General features: G+C 39.3%; 1 protein-coding gene across 1 annotated transcript; it reads right to left on the bottom strand.

The window, feature by feature from the left end:
• Positions 1 to 133: 133 nt before the first annotated feature.
• On the bottom strand, positions 134 to 18,563 carry LOC145764541 (alpha-mannosidase 2-like). Its single transcript, XM_082576162.1, has 18 exons — positions 18,407 to 18,563; positions 17,842 to 17,963; positions 17,359 to 17,555; positions 16,298 to 16,421; positions 15,973 to 16,154; positions 15,198 to 15,381; positions 14,726 to 14,840; positions 13,669 to 13,860; positions 13,304 to 13,449; positions 12,267 to 12,363; positions 11,787 to 11,896; positions 11,197 to 11,326; positions 10,717 to 10,912; positions 9,520 to 9,697; positions 8,087 to 8,309; positions 7,344 to 7,525; positions 6,756 to 7,013; positions 134 to 4,866 (listed from the first exon to the last, which is right to left on the bottom strand). Exons 1-18 carry the CDS (start codon positions 18,536 to 18,538, stop codon positions 4,209 to 4,211), a joined length of 3,426 nt encoding a protein of 1,141 aa, XP_082432288.1. The 5' UTR covers positions 18,539 to 18,563; the 3' UTR covers positions 134 to 4,208.
• Positions 18,564 to 20,389: the final 1,826 nt, after the last annotated feature.

The following is a 20,389-nucleotide window of genomic DNA, read 5'->3' as shown; positions in this document are numbered from 1 at the left end:
TGCTGCGAGTTCGCCGTGTTAATATTGAATTGCACTAGCTTTCGGAACACAGTTTCCGGAATGCAGCTTTCGGAATATAAATTTATCGGAAAACCAAAAATGCAATTGCATCAATAAGCATCGATGATTATATTTCACAACATTACTCTTCTGTTTTGTTGTCTCGAAGCACTAACCTCACAAATTATAAAAAACTGCAATTGATTTTATTTTGAAACGTTTCGACAACATATTAATTTTGATAATAAATGGCGAGACAAGAACGCTAGTGGTTGACTTAACGATAAGATATTGCAGTGTTGAACACTCATACCCAGACAGAAAATAGATCATTTTTTACATTGATTCAACGTCTGCAAACGTTGAATTAATGTAAAAAAGGACAGGTTTGCTGTCTCGGTAAGCATGAGTGATCGGTTTGTTTCGAATTCACAACGTCTATTCTTGCGAAACTGAGACAAAGAGTTTTGTACCAAAACGACACCAAACATGTTATTTGTTTCTCACGGCTGAATAAGAGCAAAAAAATGTGAAAAATAACTAAAAAGCAACAATATCACCACACCCACCATCGTGCACAATAAAACTAAGCTACCAACACAAATAAAGCTAATTTGTTATACTGGATGCTGGTACTGAGGTGACGGAGAAGAATTCACATCCAACAAGAAGTTTTCGGGCAGAGCAGTGGCGGATTCAGAACGTAATTTATGGGTGGGCCTAGGAAATATCTTGATGGGCTTTCACCAATAATGCCACGGCGGGCCAGCATACAAAAATTAAAATGGTATAGTGAGACAAATGTTAAAGTGATATCATGCTGTGGAATAGCGATGCCACAGACAATTCAGTGCCACTTGGTTGTTCTAGTGTTAAACATTAATATGTTTTTTTTCATGAATCTGATTTTGGGTGGGCCCACTGTCAATCTGAGTGGGCCTGTACCAACCAGACCCACCCGGTAGATCCGCCCCTGGGGCAGAGCCAGCTGCAAGTTAGTCAGTCTGCATGTTGAACCGATAAAATAATGGCCCGAGCTGAATTAGAAATATTAAAAGAAACTGCCACATTTTGGTGAATTTGGAAATAAACACGTTCAGTGCCAACTGCAAAACACATAAGAGCCAAACATTAGATATCGAAATTTCAACCAGTCTGTTCGGGCCTTATCATCAACGCAAAGGAGATGAAAGCATTGTAGAAATGTTATAAACTATTTGACTAAAATCCCTTTAATCCATTTCGGATAGTCCTTCGGGAGGCAAATTATAGACTCTTCACATTTTTAGCACATGTTCAGCTGCGTGAAAGAGTGATGAAAGCGTTTGCATGACCAAGGATGTGGGTTCGACACCCACTAAAAGCACGCTGCTGCATCTTGGCAAAACACTTAGGCAGTTAGGCTAATAGTATATCAAAATGGGAGTAACTGACTCAATAACTGTTGCCGCTGTTTCCAACTGTCTATTGTGCATTGTACTGCATATTATCACAATGGGTACAAAGAGTAGCTATCTATCCATGCGAGTTAACGTTTCTTGTTACCACGATATTACTGTAAGGCTATGTGACACAACTGCATATAAATGGCTTCAATAGTAAACCTATATAAATGCTTGCAGTTATAAAAATAAACAGTCATAAATGTGGTAAATTCGTCAAAATGACATAAAATGACAAACAAAGCGCGGAATACATCGATTCCTTTGATGCATCGAGTTGGTGGTGTACAACCATTTACCATATACTTTAGGTTCAAGGCCAAACTTGGCAATCCACATTTTCAGTTATCAAAATAAAAACAATCATAAGCTCGATAAATTCGTCAACCAAGGCAAAGTAATCACACATTGCAAACCCAACATATCTCGTGTTTCTTCTATTTCACCGTCAGAGTAAGCAAACTATTTCTTTAGGTCCATAAGACCAAACTTGACAGTTCGGTAAAGCGAACATTTTAAAAGCCCGAAAGTTAATTCTTTTGAATATGATTTCAGTGCATCATTTTGCAATCAGCTTAATGCTCTACGTGGAAGAATTTTAGTAATCTAAGTGCAATATTTCAACCTGCGTAAAAAACTTGAAACTGCGACGCAAAAGTGAACAGGCTGTGGAATGTGGATGCAGGGCCGAATTATCCGCTCAAACTCAGAGGACAAGCAAGCCTGGTCGCTTTTGCTCGGGGGTGATGCTAAGTTGGGATTGGTCGCACTGTCAAACAAATACAAAATTGCTTCTTATTCCACAGAATGCATAACAAAAAAGTTCAGAAAAAAGTCGACATTCACTTCCGGGTTTGTGGAAAACTACCAGGTCAAAGCGCAAGTAAAAAGGTAATCCCACACTGATTACTGAGCTTTGAGGAATGAGAAGACTACACTAACAAGAGTAGGATGGCCAGTTTCTTTCTCTCGACCGTCTTTCCTTCAACAACTACGCCTACCCAATTTATCACACCTTGTGTAGAGGTGAGCGGTGTTTTCGACAACCAGCTAAAGCAGGGAGTCGAACCAGGATTGCATTATCGGAAAGCAAGTGTCTTATTTGTTGCGCCGTCCCATCGCTAGCAAACGCACAAGTTAAGAACATTAATCAATAAAATAAAACAACGAAGATGGCGACGGAATATTTTGAAGCTAAGACTGCTTACTAATGCGTGAGTATTGAGCAAGCACCAAAGCATAATTCCTCCGGTTAGCGTCAGACTAGAACCGAAAGAAAAAAATATCGTCACCAGAAAAGCAAAAGAAACTGACTTTAAGAACGTACAAAACGTAAGAGCCTATAAATATCTACGTCTGAGAAATCGCTCTTCACAAGTTGATAATAGCTGCTGGTCTTCTCGCTAAGTTGCATAAAAAGGATATCATGAAAGCACCACATCTAATTGAGCGTATATACAATTATACAGGTAGGTTACTGCAGGGCTTCCCAAACTTTTTTGCTCGCGACCCCTGTTAGTCTCCAAAAAATTTTTGCGACCATTTACGATTAAAACGATGAACAGTGCATAATATACATTTGTGATATTTATTGAAAAGCTTAGATCAAACCAAAAACATTTTACCGGCACTCAATTCACTTTGTTTTGATTTATTTCTGACTATCACAACAAAGCCTAAGGGTACTGGGTAGCCTACCGGAAAAAAAAGCAGACACATTTATTCAGTATGATGGGTGTGACTGCCTTTTGCTACAAAGCAAGTCCTCCCGTGGCTCAATGTTAGTTAAAGCTGGTCTCAAAAGAGTTTCAATGTTGCTTAGGTTGGAACGGTAGGCGAAGTGAGAACATTTTAGATAAATGATTTTGAAATTTTGGTTTCCAAATGTTCAATTTTAGATTTAAACACAAAATAGCCTATTGATGTTTTCTCCTAGGAGGGACAAATTAAATTCGTTTAGTTTTTTAAGCAAATCTGACGTTTGACATAATTTCGAAAGGTAGAATCTAGAAAACTTTACAGCATAGCACGCACTGCGGCTTTTCTTCTCCAACTTTTCCTCCAGCTAATATATCTTTTATGTTTGGTTTAGAAAATAAGTTGCCTGAAAAGTTTTACTTTCCACAATTTTTTTTCTTTGGGATCGTGTTAATTTTTTTGAAAGATGCTTCGCGGTCCCAAAAAATTGCCTCGCGGACCACAAAAGGACAGCGGACCCCAGTTTGAGAACCACTGAGCTAGATGTTAGCCTATTGCGAAAATGGTGGACCAAGACTGAATTTTATTGTTGGAAAAGTCACGATTTCGGTTTTCAACGTTAATTGGCTAACCATTTAAAGCTTTGACTTTTGAAAGCCACCTCACTTCACGAAGCGGTAAAGGAGTTTTTAACTCCGATTCAATTTCACCTCATAAATTTTCAAAAATACGGGAAGCCTACTGAGTGCACGACTCTTAATAAAGTCAATAACTATCACAGCATCTCGCACAGAAGTGTTAATATGCAGTACCTTGTGCAAATTGGTATACTTTCTGCGACCCCTGAAGTTCGTTACGCGACCCCTTGGAGGGTGGCGACCCCCAGTTTGGGAAGCCCTGGGTTACTGTATCAATCTGAATTAGAAAAATTAGCAGATTTTAGAGAACGATACATAAAATCTAACATTCAATCGTGACAAAATCAGTAGCTGATCAAACACAACTTCACGTATTTTCCTTTTGGAATAAATAAACTTATGTTATAAAATTTTACATTGTGACGTCACATCAAGTGAGCGTGATTTTAAAAGCCTCTACCTCCATGCGATTAATCGTCACTTGAGAACTCAAAGACAACGCTTTTCCGTTTTTTTGCAGAGACAAAGATGTCATGGAGACATCGCGGGGTCCGAAAAGGGATTTAACAGGCAAACCGAACCCTGTCTCTGTTTGTTTTTTGTTGGTTTTAGCTTGTACATATCGGTCGGAATCAAGCGCGCACTCGTAGCCCACTCTGTGTAGAAGCAAGGCCGATTGTTCAGAGGGCTTTATGACGTCACGAGACTGGATTGACCGCAGGTTTAACAAATGGACGTCACAAGGCCACTGTGACGTCGCCAATGGCTCGTATATGGAGCGGAATGACACTTTCTGGCGTTGTGGGTCAGCCGTTTCAGCCATCGACCTCGCTGGGTGCAGCATCTCCCAAGAGAGTCTGTGGGCGGAAAGAGACGGATAACTCAAGCGCGTTTCCGCTTTATCCGTCCCATCCTTCTCCCATTTCTCCACTAAGATGACGAATGATTCAGGGGTCATTACATTGTCTTTGACTCCCTGCCCCAAACCGCGATTGTCATCTTGCATCAGTCTGCGGTCCATGATCACCTCCAATTGGCCACTCGCCAGTGAAGCGACACCGAGCGGTTGAGCAGTGAGGAGAGAGAGTCTAGAAGAAAATGTTGTTACGCAATTGAATTAAAACCTTCAACCAATAAAATGATAACTTACTAAAATTTACAGCTTTCAAGAGCTACAAATTTTAGAAGAGGATTTTCAGTCACTCAGTGGAGATGTGAATCATCTTTTAGTGAGTTAAATGGTGGTGTCCACTGTCCAACCTAATTAAATGTACATCATCATCGTCGTTGGCACAGTTAAAAACGTCGCCAAAACCTCTCCAACAAAACGTTTGAACAAGAAGGTCGATGTCCAGTTGGACAAAAGTTGGCTGGAATAATTCACAAGCGACAACACTTCAACAACACGCAGAAACTTCACTCTGTCAATCTCGGTGACTGCGCCTGCGTTAGTGGTTCAAAGCATCTGCAAGCATGCGAAACTGCCAAGATTAAGCCCTCAAAAAAGCTTTCTCTGTCTGTGGATAAAGATTTCAATTCACAATGAATCAATTCAAGAAGCTCAAATTGTTGCTTCATCATCAAACAAGAACGTTGATCAATGTTTATCCCGTTTCTTTACTCCCTTCGCTTTACTTTTCGTCATGAATTTAAGATGAAAAAGGCAACACCAGCTAAAATATGCGTTGAAGTAGCACATCTATAAACAAGACCCCATCGTTTCATGCAAATAAAATCTATTTATGACGAATCTTTTGTTCATTATACGCAATTCCGTGTAGTAACAGAAACGTTGTCCAACACCGCTAGAGATGATTGCTACGTCCGCTGTCATTGGTGACATGGTGAGCCATGAGAATGGGTCCTTTTTACATAGATTCAATGTGTACAGACCAATGTAAAAAAACATTTGGCAAACTGGGATGTCTCCAACGAGTTCACTTCAATTTGACTCGTACCTTGTGTGGCTATCTTGCAGGTAAGCCATGGCCGGCATAGGGTAGAAGTTAGAAGTTGGCACAGTTAAAAACGTCGCCAAAACCTCTCCAACAAAACGTTTGAACAAGAAGGTCGATGTCCAGTTGGACAAAAGTTGGCTGGAATAATTCACAAGCGACAGCACTTCAACAACACGCAGAAACTTCACTCTGTCAATCTCGGTGACTGCGCCTGCGTTAGTGGTTCAAAGCATCTGCAAGCATGCGAAACTGCCAAGATTAAGCTCTCAAAAAAGCTTTCTCAGTCTGTGGATAAAGATTCAATCCACCATCAATCAATTCAGGAAGCTCAAATTGTTGCTTCATCATCAAACAAGAACGTTGGTCAATATTTATCCCGTTTCTTTACTCCCTTCGCTTTACCTTTTGTGATGAATTTAAGATGAAAAAGACAATATCAGCTAAATATGCATTGAATAAGCACACCTATGAACAAGAGACAAGCCCTGTCGTTTTATGCCAATAAAATCTATTTATGACGAATCTTTTGTTCATTATACACAAACCCAGAAATGTTGTCCAACACCGTTAGAGATGATTGCTACGTCCCTGTCGGGTCTGCTACTATTCCGTGAGTTCCCTATTCGGTGAGAGCCTTTTTCGGAGAGTTCCCTATTCGGTGATTTTTAAATTTTTTTTTTGAAAAGTATCGAGTACCGTAGCCTAATTATCCTTGCCGCTTTTACATCGTTTTAACGTCGCTAAACGTTGAAATAAGACCCTAACCCTAAAACGGCAATGATAATTAGGCTACGGTACCCGATAATTAAAAAAAATTCAAACAATTACCGAATAGGGAACTCTCCGAAAAAGGCTCTCAACGAATAGGGAACTCACCGAAACGGGCTATTCCATCCTCCGTCATTGGTGAGCATCAGAATGGGTCCTTTTTACATAGATTCAACGTGTACAGACCAATGTAAAAAAACATTTGGCAAACTGGGATGTCTCCAACGAGTTCACTTCAATTTGACTCGTACCTTGTGTGGCTATCTTGCAGGTAAGCCATGGCTGGCATAGGGTAGAAGTTGGCTTGCAGAGGCAGCTTGTCGTATGTGGTTCTGTGTTGCACTTGAAAGCCATTCAAGTCCGTGTAGAAATCTTTTCCCGACGCGACGTCGGATGAAATCCGCATCACCAGTTCTTTGTTGTCGTACGAACGTCTGACGTCAACTTTATTGCACACGTGCACTCCTAGTGGCTGAACTCCGCGGTTATCACCGCGATAAAGGGTAACCCTTAAAAAGCAATGTATAATGCTTAGTTTAGAGTGGAATAAATTGCATTGTATTATTTCATTGAAAAAGAAAGCTCCCCAAGCAGTAGCTAATATTTATCCGAGGGCACTAGAACGTAAAGGCTACTTCGTTCATATCTACATCGTGGCAGTGTACACTCTCATAAAAGTCACACAATACAAACCTTCAAACATATACACACCCGCACGCAATGGAGTAACACAAAACTATTGCACAAGAGAGGTACAATCGAACACTGTGCAAGTTAAAAATACAAAGTAAAAATCTGAAAATTGACTTTGCCGTGAAAAGTCATTTTTGTTCACTTACGTATGAATTATGTTGGGTAGATCCACTTGGATTTCGGAAGCAATTGGCCCAGTCATGACTTTTATGATGGGCCGGTGGTCCGAGCTAACATGGGGCTTGGCAGGGCCGGCGGGGAGGAAGAGATATGCCCCGCTCTTGTCTTTCGCAGAACGAGATTGATAATATGTGAAATCAATAGCAACCTTAGCAAACAATCAAATGCTTCGTTACCACGTTTCAGTGAATACAACAAAGATGATGCTAGTTAAGCACATTTCATGTGAGCTTGCCAATTTGCTTTACAGCGTATGCTGCTGGCCGTAAAACACGCTGCAATCAAGGTACCCGGTCATTTGGTCGACAGGACGTTTGGTCGGCAGACATTTGTTGGTCGACCAAATGACTGTCGACCAAGTGTTTGTCGACCAAACGACCGGACACCGCAATCAACAAGTAGATTTGGAAAATTACCACCGCCTCCTTCAAACATTTGTGTTAAATATGTAAATAAACTAAAAAGGAAATAAAAAAAAAATTAATGAGCTTGAAAGGTCAAACTATCTTGGTATTCTTGGGTGGCTACGTAATCAGAACATAAACAAGATTAAAAAACCTCTCCTCGCCACCAAATGAGGTTAATCAACACGTCAGCCAGCAAAGCTTATCCTTTTCACATTGATGCAAAGTTAAATCAATGCACTCAGTGTTTTAACGACGGTATCAGAAAAAGACATGATTCTAAACTATTTGTTCTTCAAACATACCATTGTAGAAGTACCAGTAAGCTTATTGGTTATAGACTGGAGGAAGCCCGTGCCTGGAGCAAAGTGAGCGACGATATTTCCATTGTCTAGCTCGATCGAACCCGATATGGCGTTCGGTGCGGGTTTAATTCGAAATGGACCATTAGCAACTGCATCAAGTAGTGACGCATCGTTGTAAACTTTAACTTGAGCCACGGTATTAGCACCCGCTTGATTTCCACCCCTGAATGATTAAAAAGATAATTATATCTCCACACGTGAGTTGCCTTGCAAGTGGCAACCGCGAGGTGGTTTAAATCTAAAAGGCACGATTTTGTTGTACAATGGATGTTGCGAAGTTGGTCTGACAAACATGTGACATACCATGGTCCACTAACTCAGGGCCGGTTCGAAATCAGATAAACAAGAAATCGTTCTTGTAGCAGCAAACTAGGACGTGTTTTCTATTACAGCAGCATCTGCTATCCCATGTGAAAAATATCAAAGTAATACTCGTGAAATATGAAAAACATGTAGGCACACTGAAGTGAAACTGTAATAAATGAAACCACGGTTGGATCATGTTAACTGTTCCCAGCGCCAGACAGATCGCAGTGTCCGCTGTATCGCTAAAGACTTCATACAGCAGAATATTTTTGTGCAAAAAACAGTTTTGGCGCTTTCATGGTTTAATGCCAATGAAGGCGCTAGCGCATTCACATTTTTTTTTATTTTATGACACAGAGATATTACATCAACAGCAGTCACGCTGAAAAATGGAGCATAGTCACTAGGGTGGGTCGAAATTTGGACTTTTTCTCCGATTTCATTGCTGCAAACTTTCTTTCTAGCGAATAGTCATAAAACAACATTCCTGAAAGTTTGAGCTTGATCGGACATCGTCTTCATTTCTAAAAATCGCGATTTATAAAGGTACCTGAAGCGATTTTTTCGAGTGCATTGTTTGTAATACTAATAGGGAGTTGTTTTCACGAAATTTGAAAACGTCATAACTTACTTAATTCTTATTGTAAAATGATGATTTATGCGTCAACAGATTCAATTTAATAAGGAGAATTCAATTCATTGTGTACTGTACTGACTCCGAAAGATGATGACGTCAGCTATGACGTCATTAAACAGTAATTTGCAAATAGAGATAAAACTAATAATAATCCTACATGCTTCATCTCCAAATAATATGATAATGAATAGATGTACTTTCCAAACATAAACATCATGCTGGTACTTGATGGCGTAATTGATGACGAATTGATTTTCTGGCAAAAAAACATGGCAAACGACATGTCATGGCTCGTATAAATGCAAAGATTTGTTCAAAAAAGTTTGTTTCGTTTCGTATGAAAATTAATTTTTCGGTAGTCCATTTTTTGGGGTCCATGTCGATGGCAACCCTGATTGTATATCTTTATGTTTTGATATAGAAGCAGTACCTGATCAGATACGTGGCTAAGCCAGTAGCAGGAACAGAAGCTAGGAACCGGAGTTCAAATCTGTCCGTCTCACTTTCGACTCCTTGCCGCCACAACAAGTTCGTTTGTGACGGTATAATGTCATCGTTGCCCGTGGCAACGGTGACTTCAGGAGCAGAAACCAAGATGCTGACAACACCTGAAATGTGAATGAAAATTTAATAGCAAGTTTTAAAAGCCTTTTGATGATCAGCCAAACGAAAGTATTCCCCAGACAGCAAAATCCGTCATTTTTACATCGATTCAACGTCTGCAGACGTTGGGACTGTTCAATATAACATTTTGTGTGAAAAGCATTGCCTTACCTGCCAAGCTGATACAATCTGCAGACTTTATTAGGAATAGCACCTAAATGAACAGGCGCCACAGTGCTCCGCACCTAAATATCCAAACGCCACAGTGTGAGCGCCTATCTGACCAGCGCATAACTGTCTGGGGTCTGCTACTATTCGGTGAGTCCGATTCGGTGAGAGCCTTTTTCGGTGAGAGCCCTATTCGGTGAGTTTTTTTTTTTTAATTATTGCGCGCCGTAGCCTAATTATCATTGCCGTTATAGGGTTAGGGGTTAGGGGTTGGGGGATAGGGGTTAGGGGGTTTTTGGGGTTGGGGGTTTTTGTGTTTTTTTTTTGAATTTTTGTTTGAAAATTATCGGGTACCGTAGCCTAATTAAAACCCCTAACCCAAACCCCTAACCCAAACCCCTAACCCAAACCCCCAAGTCCCCCAAAACCCCCAACCCCAAAAAACCCCTACCCCAAAACCCCCAAGTCCCCCAAAAAACCCTAACCCCAAAAACCCCCAACCCCCTAACCCCCAACCCCAAAACCGCAAACCCCTAACCCCCAAAACCCCCAACCCCAAAAACCCACCCCAACCCCAAAAACCCCCAACCCCCTAACCTCTATCCCCTAATCTTTAACCCCTATCCCCTATAACGGCAATGATAATTAGGCTACGACGCGCAATAATTTAAAAAAAAAAACTCACCGAAAAAGGCTCTCACCGAATCGGACTCACCGAATCGGGCCATTCCGAACTGTCTGCGCCTAAAAGACGTGAACCCCGGATTTTGCTGTCTGGTTCGAAACTAAATATTCAAACTTGCATTTTAAATACAACCATACGAAACAGCAGCGTCTAAATGGCCGGTTAAATTACCTGTCCTGTCATAGGCTAGCGAGTTGTAAATAACAACAGTTGTAGCAGAACCACTTCCAGGGACAGCAACAACCTTTTTCGCGGGCGGTTGATTTTGCGCGCTATATATTTCGTCATAATCGAACAAATTTGAGGAAATGTCAAAGGTGGACGATAAGTCACGTGACAACAACACCTCAGCACTGACAAGGATGATCTAAAATCAACAAAGATCATCGATTACGAAAATATGGAAATGATTTAATAAGATTCAAAAACAAAATGATGAAGTCACTGCTTGTCAGTGCTATATAATATAATTTGGAGATACAAACAAAAAATACAACAAAATATGGATAACAAAACACAACAAAAATTATTCAACAATAATAGAAAGTAGGCTAATACTTTCACATCCGCAGATAGTAGTTAGGCATTTTTTACGTTAAGAAGACGTCTTTTTACCATTGCCAGAAAAGTCTAAGTTTTACAACTAAGTACCTTTTTTGAATCAACGACACTTTGCTTTAGTTTATTCCCGTAATCAATCACAACATGGTCTTTGGCGGTTCCTGTGATTCCATCGTGATGTTGAAACAAGCCCAAGTTCTGACGGGCGTTGACAAGCAATCTAAAACATTGAATGACATCACAAGGCATGTAATTTTATATTGATTAGGAATGGAAAGCGTTAACCTGCGGGTTGACACAAGGATTTTTGTGATACACTTGTCCTCTCAAAAGTTATTGTAAAACAACCATTGCAGAAGTGTTCGTTATGACGAGATACAACGTTGCAATGTAATTCGTTGATTTGTGTCTCGTTTGTTGATATTCGTCTGTCATTATAGCTATCACCAGGGTTGCCAGATTGGCGGTTTTTCCAGGCTCTTCCTGACCATGAAGTTGATCAATGACATGTCAATAAATCTATCACATGCTTTTTTCAGATTGAGGTTTCATGTGTGACGAATTCACTTGTAAAGGTTTGTCACATCTAACATGGGTAACAAGAAAAAAAAATGCGCAAACATAAAAACCTTAAACGCTAACGACCTTCACAACAGATTTTAAGCGAGACACTGACTTACGGATAAAGAGCCGTTGTAAATACATCCCATATCTCCGACCGTTTGGCTACTGGAAGAGCAAGCGAGAAAAGAATTTCAGCTCCGCGAAGATGCGACTCCAAAACACGTTCCTGAATAAAGGTTGCGAAAATATGCATTGTTGGAAGACAATCATGCGTTCTTTAATAACTTCAGAACGGCAAGGTGCATTTTATCGGAAAATGCATCATGGAAAGTTTCAAGATATGATATACTGTACATATTTTATAAGTGAATGCTTTAGCCTTTAACTATTGCGTGGTGACCACCAAACCAATCAAAACTTGTGACAAATGCATTAACAATACCCTGATATTCGCTTGGCTGAAATACTGAAGTGCAAATAACTCAAATGAGACTGAGATTCAGACTCAAACAAAAAATAAAAAAATTATTGTTTTAAACAAGTCAAATTCAGGCTCCAGACAAGGAAGAAAAATATTGCTTATAAATTGATCAAACCTGCATTTTATGATATGGTCTGGATATATAGTAGCCACTCCAATAATGATCCTCTCTATCAGCATACGTGAAGAAGTCGCCAGTTAAGGAAGGCAGTCTGCAAAGGAAGCAAAACCTAAATTCTCGTAAACTTAACGAAATAAATAACAGTAGAAAGAACAGCGGCTGGCTATCAACACTAGACTGAGCTTTCAGCCGTGCAACGAGCATTTGGATTCAACCAACCACAATGATGTAGATTCAAATGGGGTATCTGCTTGACTCGAAGACCCATGGTCTCTTCGCAGATTCCCGTTGCTGGAAATTCCTTTTTTATTGCTGTATTTATTGTATTATATTTACCTACAACGAAATAAAATCAGTCAATCAAAAACGCTGGATATGCAGACGATGCTAGTATAGCGTGTGATCTACACGTTTGTGCGGTTTCACAAAGTGCAATTGCGCAGGGTTGAGGAAGGTATCATTGCAAATGCAAACTCAGCGTTAAAGCAAAGTCGTATACTCTAACTGTATGCTAGTCACTAAAAAATGAACGTGTAACAAATAGGTTGCTATGTGGTCTACATTTCAGTCGTGATCTTGCTCATCGTGAGATCGATGTAGAGTAGGCCACATGCCATACAAGCATCGTGCAGATTTCTAATTGCACATGAAAGTAATTCAGTAAAACAACTTTGGAATTCATGCTTTTAAAGCATGTTTGTTTGTTTATTGAGCAATTCGGGGTCCTTCCCAGGCTCCAACGTAACCGACCACACGAAGAATGTCTAAATATCCTTATAATTAAAAGCAGACGACAGGTAGACAATTGAAAAGTATTAACACTATTCACATGCGCACAACACAAGTACTCGAAAGGCCCTGGAAGCTTACTGATATCCAGGTATCGTGCTTTTGGCAACCACAACCCTTCAGAGAAAGCAGTAATGTTGCTTCTCAACATACAGTCATACATACAACAATCGTTAAACGCTTAAAGGTGTCGTGGTCTCACTAAACGCCCAGTTCAAAAACCAAAATCAGCGAACACTTACTGTTCACCTCCACCAATTTCGGACTTCATCGCTTCAAAATAATCCGATAACGTCCCGAACTGAAGCTCTGCGTTCAACTCCGGGTTAGAGTTGACGTAACGAAATATCTTCGCGTAATTATTGAATTGGTTTTGTGTCTCTGGGACCTGTGGCATGTAAAGTTCATTAATCAAGATACTTGTACGGGCATAATGCACAGAAACCTTCTGCAGAAATGTGAAATTGCTACGAAAAACTGAATTTTTTTCCGGTTAGGAAAAATTTCTTTTCCCAATCAAGGAAATATAATTCAGTTTATTTTTACTATGAAAAAAAAACTTTTCCTAATCAAGGAATAAATGCCGATGAAAGTCGATTCAACTTACCAAGTCGTATCGAAAATCATCGCCCAAAATCACGAGCAATGTATCGGATTTGAAAAGTTTTGATTTCTTTCTATATTGGTCCAACAGCACCGCAGAACGTTCTGCTACATTTCCGTCGTGAATGGCAACTGGCGGTGTCCGCCAGGGACAAGCGTATTTGTGCTTTGAGCCGGGCAAGCGGGCAAAATCAAACTAAACATAATCACATCAAGTTAGGCTTCTAAAATGCGGAATGGCCCGTTTCACCGAGTCCGATTCGGCGAGTCCAATTCGGCTAGTCCGATTCGGCAAGTGCCCTATTTGGCGAGAGCCCTTTTCGGCGAGTTCCCTATTCGGCGATTTTTTGATTTTTTTTTTAAATTATTGGGTACCGTAGCCTAATTATCATTGCCGTTTTAGGGGTTGGGGTTAGAGGTAAGGTGTTAGGGTTAGAGGGTAAGGTGTTGGAGGTAAGGTGTTGGGGTTGGGGTCATATTTTAACGTTTAGCGTCGTTAAAACGATGTAAAAGCGGCAATGATAATTAGGCTACGGTACGCAATAATTTGAAAAAAAATTTCAAAAAATCGCCGAATAGGGAACTCGCCGAAAAGGGCACTCGCCGAATCGGACTAGCCGAATTGGACTCGCCGAATTGGACTCGCCGAATCGGACTCGCCGAATAGTAGCAGACCCTATAAAATGAACTTGAAGCAATGAATTCTGACTCTAAATTGTTTCGTTTGAATTTTTCTAAAAGATAACATGTATAAGTAGTATAACGGTCCGATCAAAACAAAATCAAATTATTCTCTCGTTGAATTCAGGTCCATTTTTGATAGAAACAACTTGTCAAGCTTTAAATTACTTTAGTAAAACTCATGTTCAGTTTTTGGAATTCTTCTAAGGCTTCCAGAGCGGACAACTAACAATGCAAATGTTTAAAACCTTTACTTAAATGTTTCTAAGGACACATTGCCAATTGCACTAAGCAATTAAGCATCTTTTATCACGTACTAGGCATCTTTCATCACGCGCTACGCATCTTTTATGACGTACTACGCATCTTTCACTACGCACCTGGCAACAAATCTGAGGGTCCGGGCCACAAGTGTGGGGGATATCATACGAGTAGAATGGCATCATATGACAAACGATATCTGTGCTTTCTTTGTGATCCCACGCCTGTCTCCATCTGTGTGACAACGCAATGGAAGATTAGTGACGTTCAAAAAGAAGAGTAGTTTTTTCAACTCTTTTTACATAGCAGTCAGGATGTAGTACAAATTGATATGGATTAAACTGTGCCAACATCACCATCAATCGAAAAATCAGATTCTTTTTCTTTATGGAATTTAATTGCATGACACAATAGTAATTAAACATTAGAATTCTGACCAGCTATCTATTTTTGAAAAAATACAGTACCTTGTTTTATGATTGAGCGATAATGCCAAAGCTGGCAGATGGCCTGCACAGATGTTTCTATGATCTATGCCACTCTTTCGACAATGTATAAGCTGTGGAGAGTGAAGGTTAAGCTTATACATACCTAAATTCAAGTGATTTTTGAAGTGAAAGATATTTCTTTATGGCATAATGTACACGCTGGATAAGCATGTTCTTAAACTGCATCTTGCTTAAGATATAGGCCATAGTAGAGCTGTGGCCAAATGGATCGATCGCCCATCCACTCTTGGGAGTAACTCCTAAGTTTCTGGATAGCCACTCATTGCCTAAATAATAATAATACATGATATCCCTTTTGCGTTTAAGATACGTCCAACAAACATTGACATGAGTAGGTGGTATATTTACATATTTCTAGTTGGTCAGTTAGGACAAGGTTTTCCGACCCTTGTTTCCCGTATTGCGAGGGTTGGATGGCAGCAAATTTTGATTGGGCTTTTCACGAACTTCTATTTTGAACGTTAACTGACACAAGGTTTCCCTTTCGGAGGTCACTTCAGTATATTAGTTCTAGTATGGTACAAATGCCCAGAGGTGTTGTCGTCCTGACGACGGCTGTGTATGAGCGGACGTCGCGTCATGCAACGCGCCACGTCCGCTGCAACTGCAAGCTTAAAGTGGCTTTGGTGGGAAAGTGTAATTTGCTGTTAGGTAATTATTTATCCAACAATAAATGGTTGTATATTCATAAACATGAAACAATTGCCCTGCGCTTCTAAGTGAATTAAAAGTTAATTTGACGATGTAGTTATTAAGTGACACGAAAGGAAAATCGTTTCAAAAAATAATAATCTGCTGCTAAATACGTTTTTATAAAATTTATAAAAACTTTCTGTAAAAAATAATTTATATAGAACCTTCAATCATTTGATCTATCATGGCAAAGTAATGTGTGTTGGCCTCATCATTCATAACCCATCCTGCAGTGACCATCTCAAGCTGCCCATTGTCCACTAGTTGCTTCATTTTCATTTTCTGGTCAGTAGATGCTCCATTCCACCACATAGAAAGGTAAGACATTTCAGCCCAAATAAATTTTCTGAAAAATAACAAGCCTAACATTAAAATACTTTCATTCACATAACAGAGAAAAGCTGCATGACAAATTATGAGATACACTTGATCTAATACAAATTTTTCACTCTTTTAAAAATATTTAACAAAAAAACACTACCAGCTTACCGTGAGGAGTCTTGTGACAAGGCATCGACAACATTATCTAAGATAAGTCTCGTCTGGTCTTGAAAGTATTTATCAACAGTTTTTATCCACCCAGGGTCATTGTGGGAATGGGGAACAACAAAAACTGGAACATAAAAAAATATATATATAAACATCCCATTTTACTTCAAATAAGCCTAGTCTTCATCCCAAAACACCAGGGTCGACCAGTTGCCGCAGCGACTCTTCCATCTATCGCTATTGTTGGCATCTTCAATTTTCATCAAAAATAAAATATAATGCCGCTGAAATATAGATATTGTATATTGTAACCACCAATATCACAATCAAAACAAACTGCACCAAGGACATCACTTGGCTAAATGGCACTTAAAAGCTAAGAAGATCTAGCCTTAACAATGCTCTAAAAGTTACAAAAATAAATCATTCAAAAATGAGTAATTACACTTCACTATAGATGTCTTGTACAGTAGAAGGAGATATGTTTGTGTATCTGCGTATAATCCTAAAAGTTTTGCACACTTGTGAAGGCCTTACATTACTCACTTCAGCCTAAACAAAAAGCATTGCAAAAACGCTTTTTTAAGTATCATACACTGTTGATTCGGAATGGCCCGTTTCGGCTAGTCCAATTCGGCTAGTTCCCTATTCGGCTACAGTTTTGAATTGTATTTTATTCCACAATATCGTTCGGCGTTGCATGTCTTAGTTGTCATTGAAGTTGACCATTTAAATGCTTGCATATGTTCAGTTGTTCACAGGTTGTCCGTCGAAAAAGACTGTAGCCGAATAAGGAACTAGCCAAATCGGACTAGCCGATCAGTAGCAAACCCCTGTTGATTGCACTGATAGTTGAACCAAGATTTAAATTATTCAGTTACAGATCCAATATTGTTTTTATTGACTAAAAACGTCACTTTAACAATTGATATCTTTTAGTGTTGCGACAGTGTAAGAATGATGATTTGTTATTGCTGGGTGAGCTACAAAGGTGGATACAACTTCAGTTAAATATACTTTCCACCATTCTTGGAAAAATTTAAAATTGCAAATGCGATTACCTTTCAATTTTTTTCCAGTCCATTCCGAGTCGGATGTTTCTATTGGATATCCTTGTTTCCAAACACCACCATTTGGGTCTTCAAATGGAATTTTGTCGTAAACATCCAACATATTCACATCTGATTGACCTACTTTATATGGCAAAGCTGGGCATTTATCTCCAAATAACCGAGAAAAGTTTTGGGGCGACATAACTCTGAAAAGTTAATCCATTATAAATGTCAGTTGACAATATGTAAAGTTACCAGTTCACAACTAAAGAACTATATGATTGTTATGAATAGAAAAAGATTTCACACAGGGGCAAAGTTTCTTCAATTTGAACTGTTGCAGTCTGGACCAGAAGATTTAAAACCTTACCACTCCAAAGTAGTAGTGGTGTTGACTAAGATATACAGAGAGCAAATCAGTAGAAAACAGCAATTGAAAACTAAATTGAACATAAAATGTATATTACTGAGGTAAAAGAAATAGGCTACTACTTTTCAAAATTGTCCTTGAGTGATGCCTCTCCTGATTTTTTCAAAATGTCTTCTAACTCTTTTCTGCTTTTAGAGTCATGAACATTGCCCATCTTTAATAATGTTTCCAAGCTTTTATGAACCTGCAAAATACCGCCAACATTGGTAACATAGAGTGTAGCCTACAAAAATTGTCCGCCTTGATTGATAGCTTAGATGGTTAGCTCGTTACTTCGTAAACGAAGCAGCTTTAAGATCAATTGATGCAGGTTTGACTCTCATGGTATGCACTGGAGGCTGGTAGGACTCCATCCAGCGGTGCCAAATGTATAAAACAATTCTCCAGCAACAACACTTCAACAATCGTAAAACTTTGCTCTGTCAATCTCGGCAACCAGCCCTGCTTTAAAATCCTCTAAAAGTATGTGAAACTACCTGGAATAATCTATCAAGGCTTTGTCAGTCCGAGGATAAAAATCCAAAACCAAAAATAGAAAATTTGAAACATCAACTCAATGTATATGTAGCCCACATCTGCACAACCATGCCTTATTTTTACACTATCATGAATTAATTAACAACTCACATCATCCATGGCAAACTTGTTGTATTGCAATTGCTTGTCAACCATTGATAATTTAGCTTGTAAACTCCGTATTTCCTCAGGGTCAACATTGCTTTCAAAATTTGCAGTAGAAGGATCAAGCTGTGAGAGCATGAACCATATGCTTCCAAAAAATATAATTGAACTAAACAAAAGTACTTGACTTTTTCTAGGAAGCATTTTTTTTTCCACCTCAAACTACAAGATATATCACAAGAAAATATGAAATAATATGGTGGTGCTTACTGGAGATGCAGCGAACCCAAAAATTTTATCCGCACACCACACCGCAACTGACTCATCTATCCGCGCACCGCAATTTATCTGGAACTTTGACACTGCACCGCACACCACAAATTACAAAATTTTTAAAAAATATTTTAACACGTTATTTTTTAGAAAGTCAATTGTAGCAAAAAGTACCCATGGCAAATAACTGGTAACCTACCAGTACAGTTGTGCACTGATTGACTAGGCTAACCAGATCATATTCTCTTATCAGCAATGGATCTAAGTTCTAAAACATAATACAAACTAAGACAAATAAAATGTTCCTGGATCCAGTATCAGGACTTTTGAACACTTTTTGTACCGGTAAGCAGTAATGCAATTTTAATGTCAGTGGCTATTAGGGTGTTTCATAATTTCCCAACTTCATAATTACAACTTGGCTCACTTAAATTCATACGTGGAATGGTATTACCAACTTCCATGCAAAATTTTAGCATCCTACAGCCTCATCCACTGGCGCCGACTTACGGGGTTGCCACGCCACCCCGTAACCGCTGTGGCGGGGTGGCAGCCACCCCGTTTAAGCTACATTACTTACTGCAAATAAATGTAATTTGAACGGACGTTTAAATCTTTTTTTGGTCATTGGTTTTCGCTTCAAGTCAGCGCAAAGCAAGAGGTGAACCAATACAGTATTGCGAAGAAAATGATTGTTTTGTCACAAGCATGATACTCGCGTAACATCAAGCATGCTACGTGAAGATTACGCAACACGTGGCTACAAGTTTTTTCCTTGTTGTTGCGATCGTTTTATTTGTTACTTGTCATAAGTCATTGTTACATTTGTTAGGTTTACAATGGGATTTATTAATCAATAAAATACGATCTTTCCATTGCCTCCCTCAAAAATCTTTTTTGAAAATTTTTAAACTGCTCATAATATCGCTATAAATTATGCCAGCTATAAAATACTTGGAAATAAAATTATCTCGATGATTGATAATTCCACCCCCTAAATGAATATACAATTATCCATTTTCAAATTTCATTAAAAAAATGCAATTTTCGAAAATTTTCGAAAAGCAGCTCCCAGCGTAAATGCTTTTCTTGACCAGTATGAGGTCATACTAGATTGGCTTGACACGGCATCGAAAGAAGATGGCATGGATGCTGTCACTCGAAACAATGCCACTAGCCATGTTTTATCCATGGAGAGTTTCGACGTTTACTTTTCCTTGCGTGTCCTGCAAAAGCTTTTGCTTATTTAAAGCCCTGTACATATCGCTGTTCAGAAACGTGGGATCAATGTCGGAAAGGTACGTGAATTACTGGAAGCCGTATCATCAACGGTTTCTTGGAATGCAGCAACATAAAGTGAGGCATCTGCGTTGTTCGAAGCATGTAAAAATCAGCTGTTGATATGGGTTTGCAGGTGCCATCTTTGCTGCGTGGCCGTGGTGGACGTACTGCAAGATCTTTCGATGACCAGCAACAGCAACCGTTTTATTTATTTTTCTACCGTAGATGCTTACTCCCAAAGCATTTATTTAGACGTATTTAAACAGTGTTCTTCTTCACTTTTGTCACATTATTCACAGCAGGACATGATAACGATAATGACATGGAAACAGTTCTGCTTTCCAAGGATCAAGCATCGGAAGAGAACAGAGCTGCTTTTGAAAATGTCGCTGCCACATATAAAGATGACATAAACCCAACACTTCTGCGTCTGGA

Source organism: Aplidium turbinatum, chromosome 2, assembly GCF_918807975.1.
Source record: "Aplidium turbinatum chromosome 2, kaAplTurb1.1, whole genome shotgun sequence".
Classification (NCBI taxonomy): domain Eukaryota; kingdom Metazoa; phylum Chordata; class Ascidiacea; order Aplousobranchia; family Polyclinidae; genus Aplidium; species Aplidium turbinatum.
This window is presented reverse-complemented; position numbering and strand designations above follow the sequence as displayed.

What these genes read in the sequence shown, in the direction of transcription:
- LOC145764541 (XM_082576162.1), bottom strand. Translation starts at nt 18,538, where the DNA reads ATGCTCTCACAGCTTGATCCTTCTACTGCAAATTTTGAAAGCAATGTT. An exon ending in CAAAAATCACTTGAATTTAG is followed by an intron (nt 14,841 to 15,197) that starts GTATGTATAAGC and finishes GTTGTCACACAG; the next exon opens with ATGGAGACAGGCGTGGGATC. An exon ending in GCTAGCCTATGACAGGACAG is followed by an intron (nt 9,698 to 10,716) that starts GTAATTTAACCG and finishes TTCACATTTCAG; the next exon opens with GTGTTGTCAGCATCTTGGTT.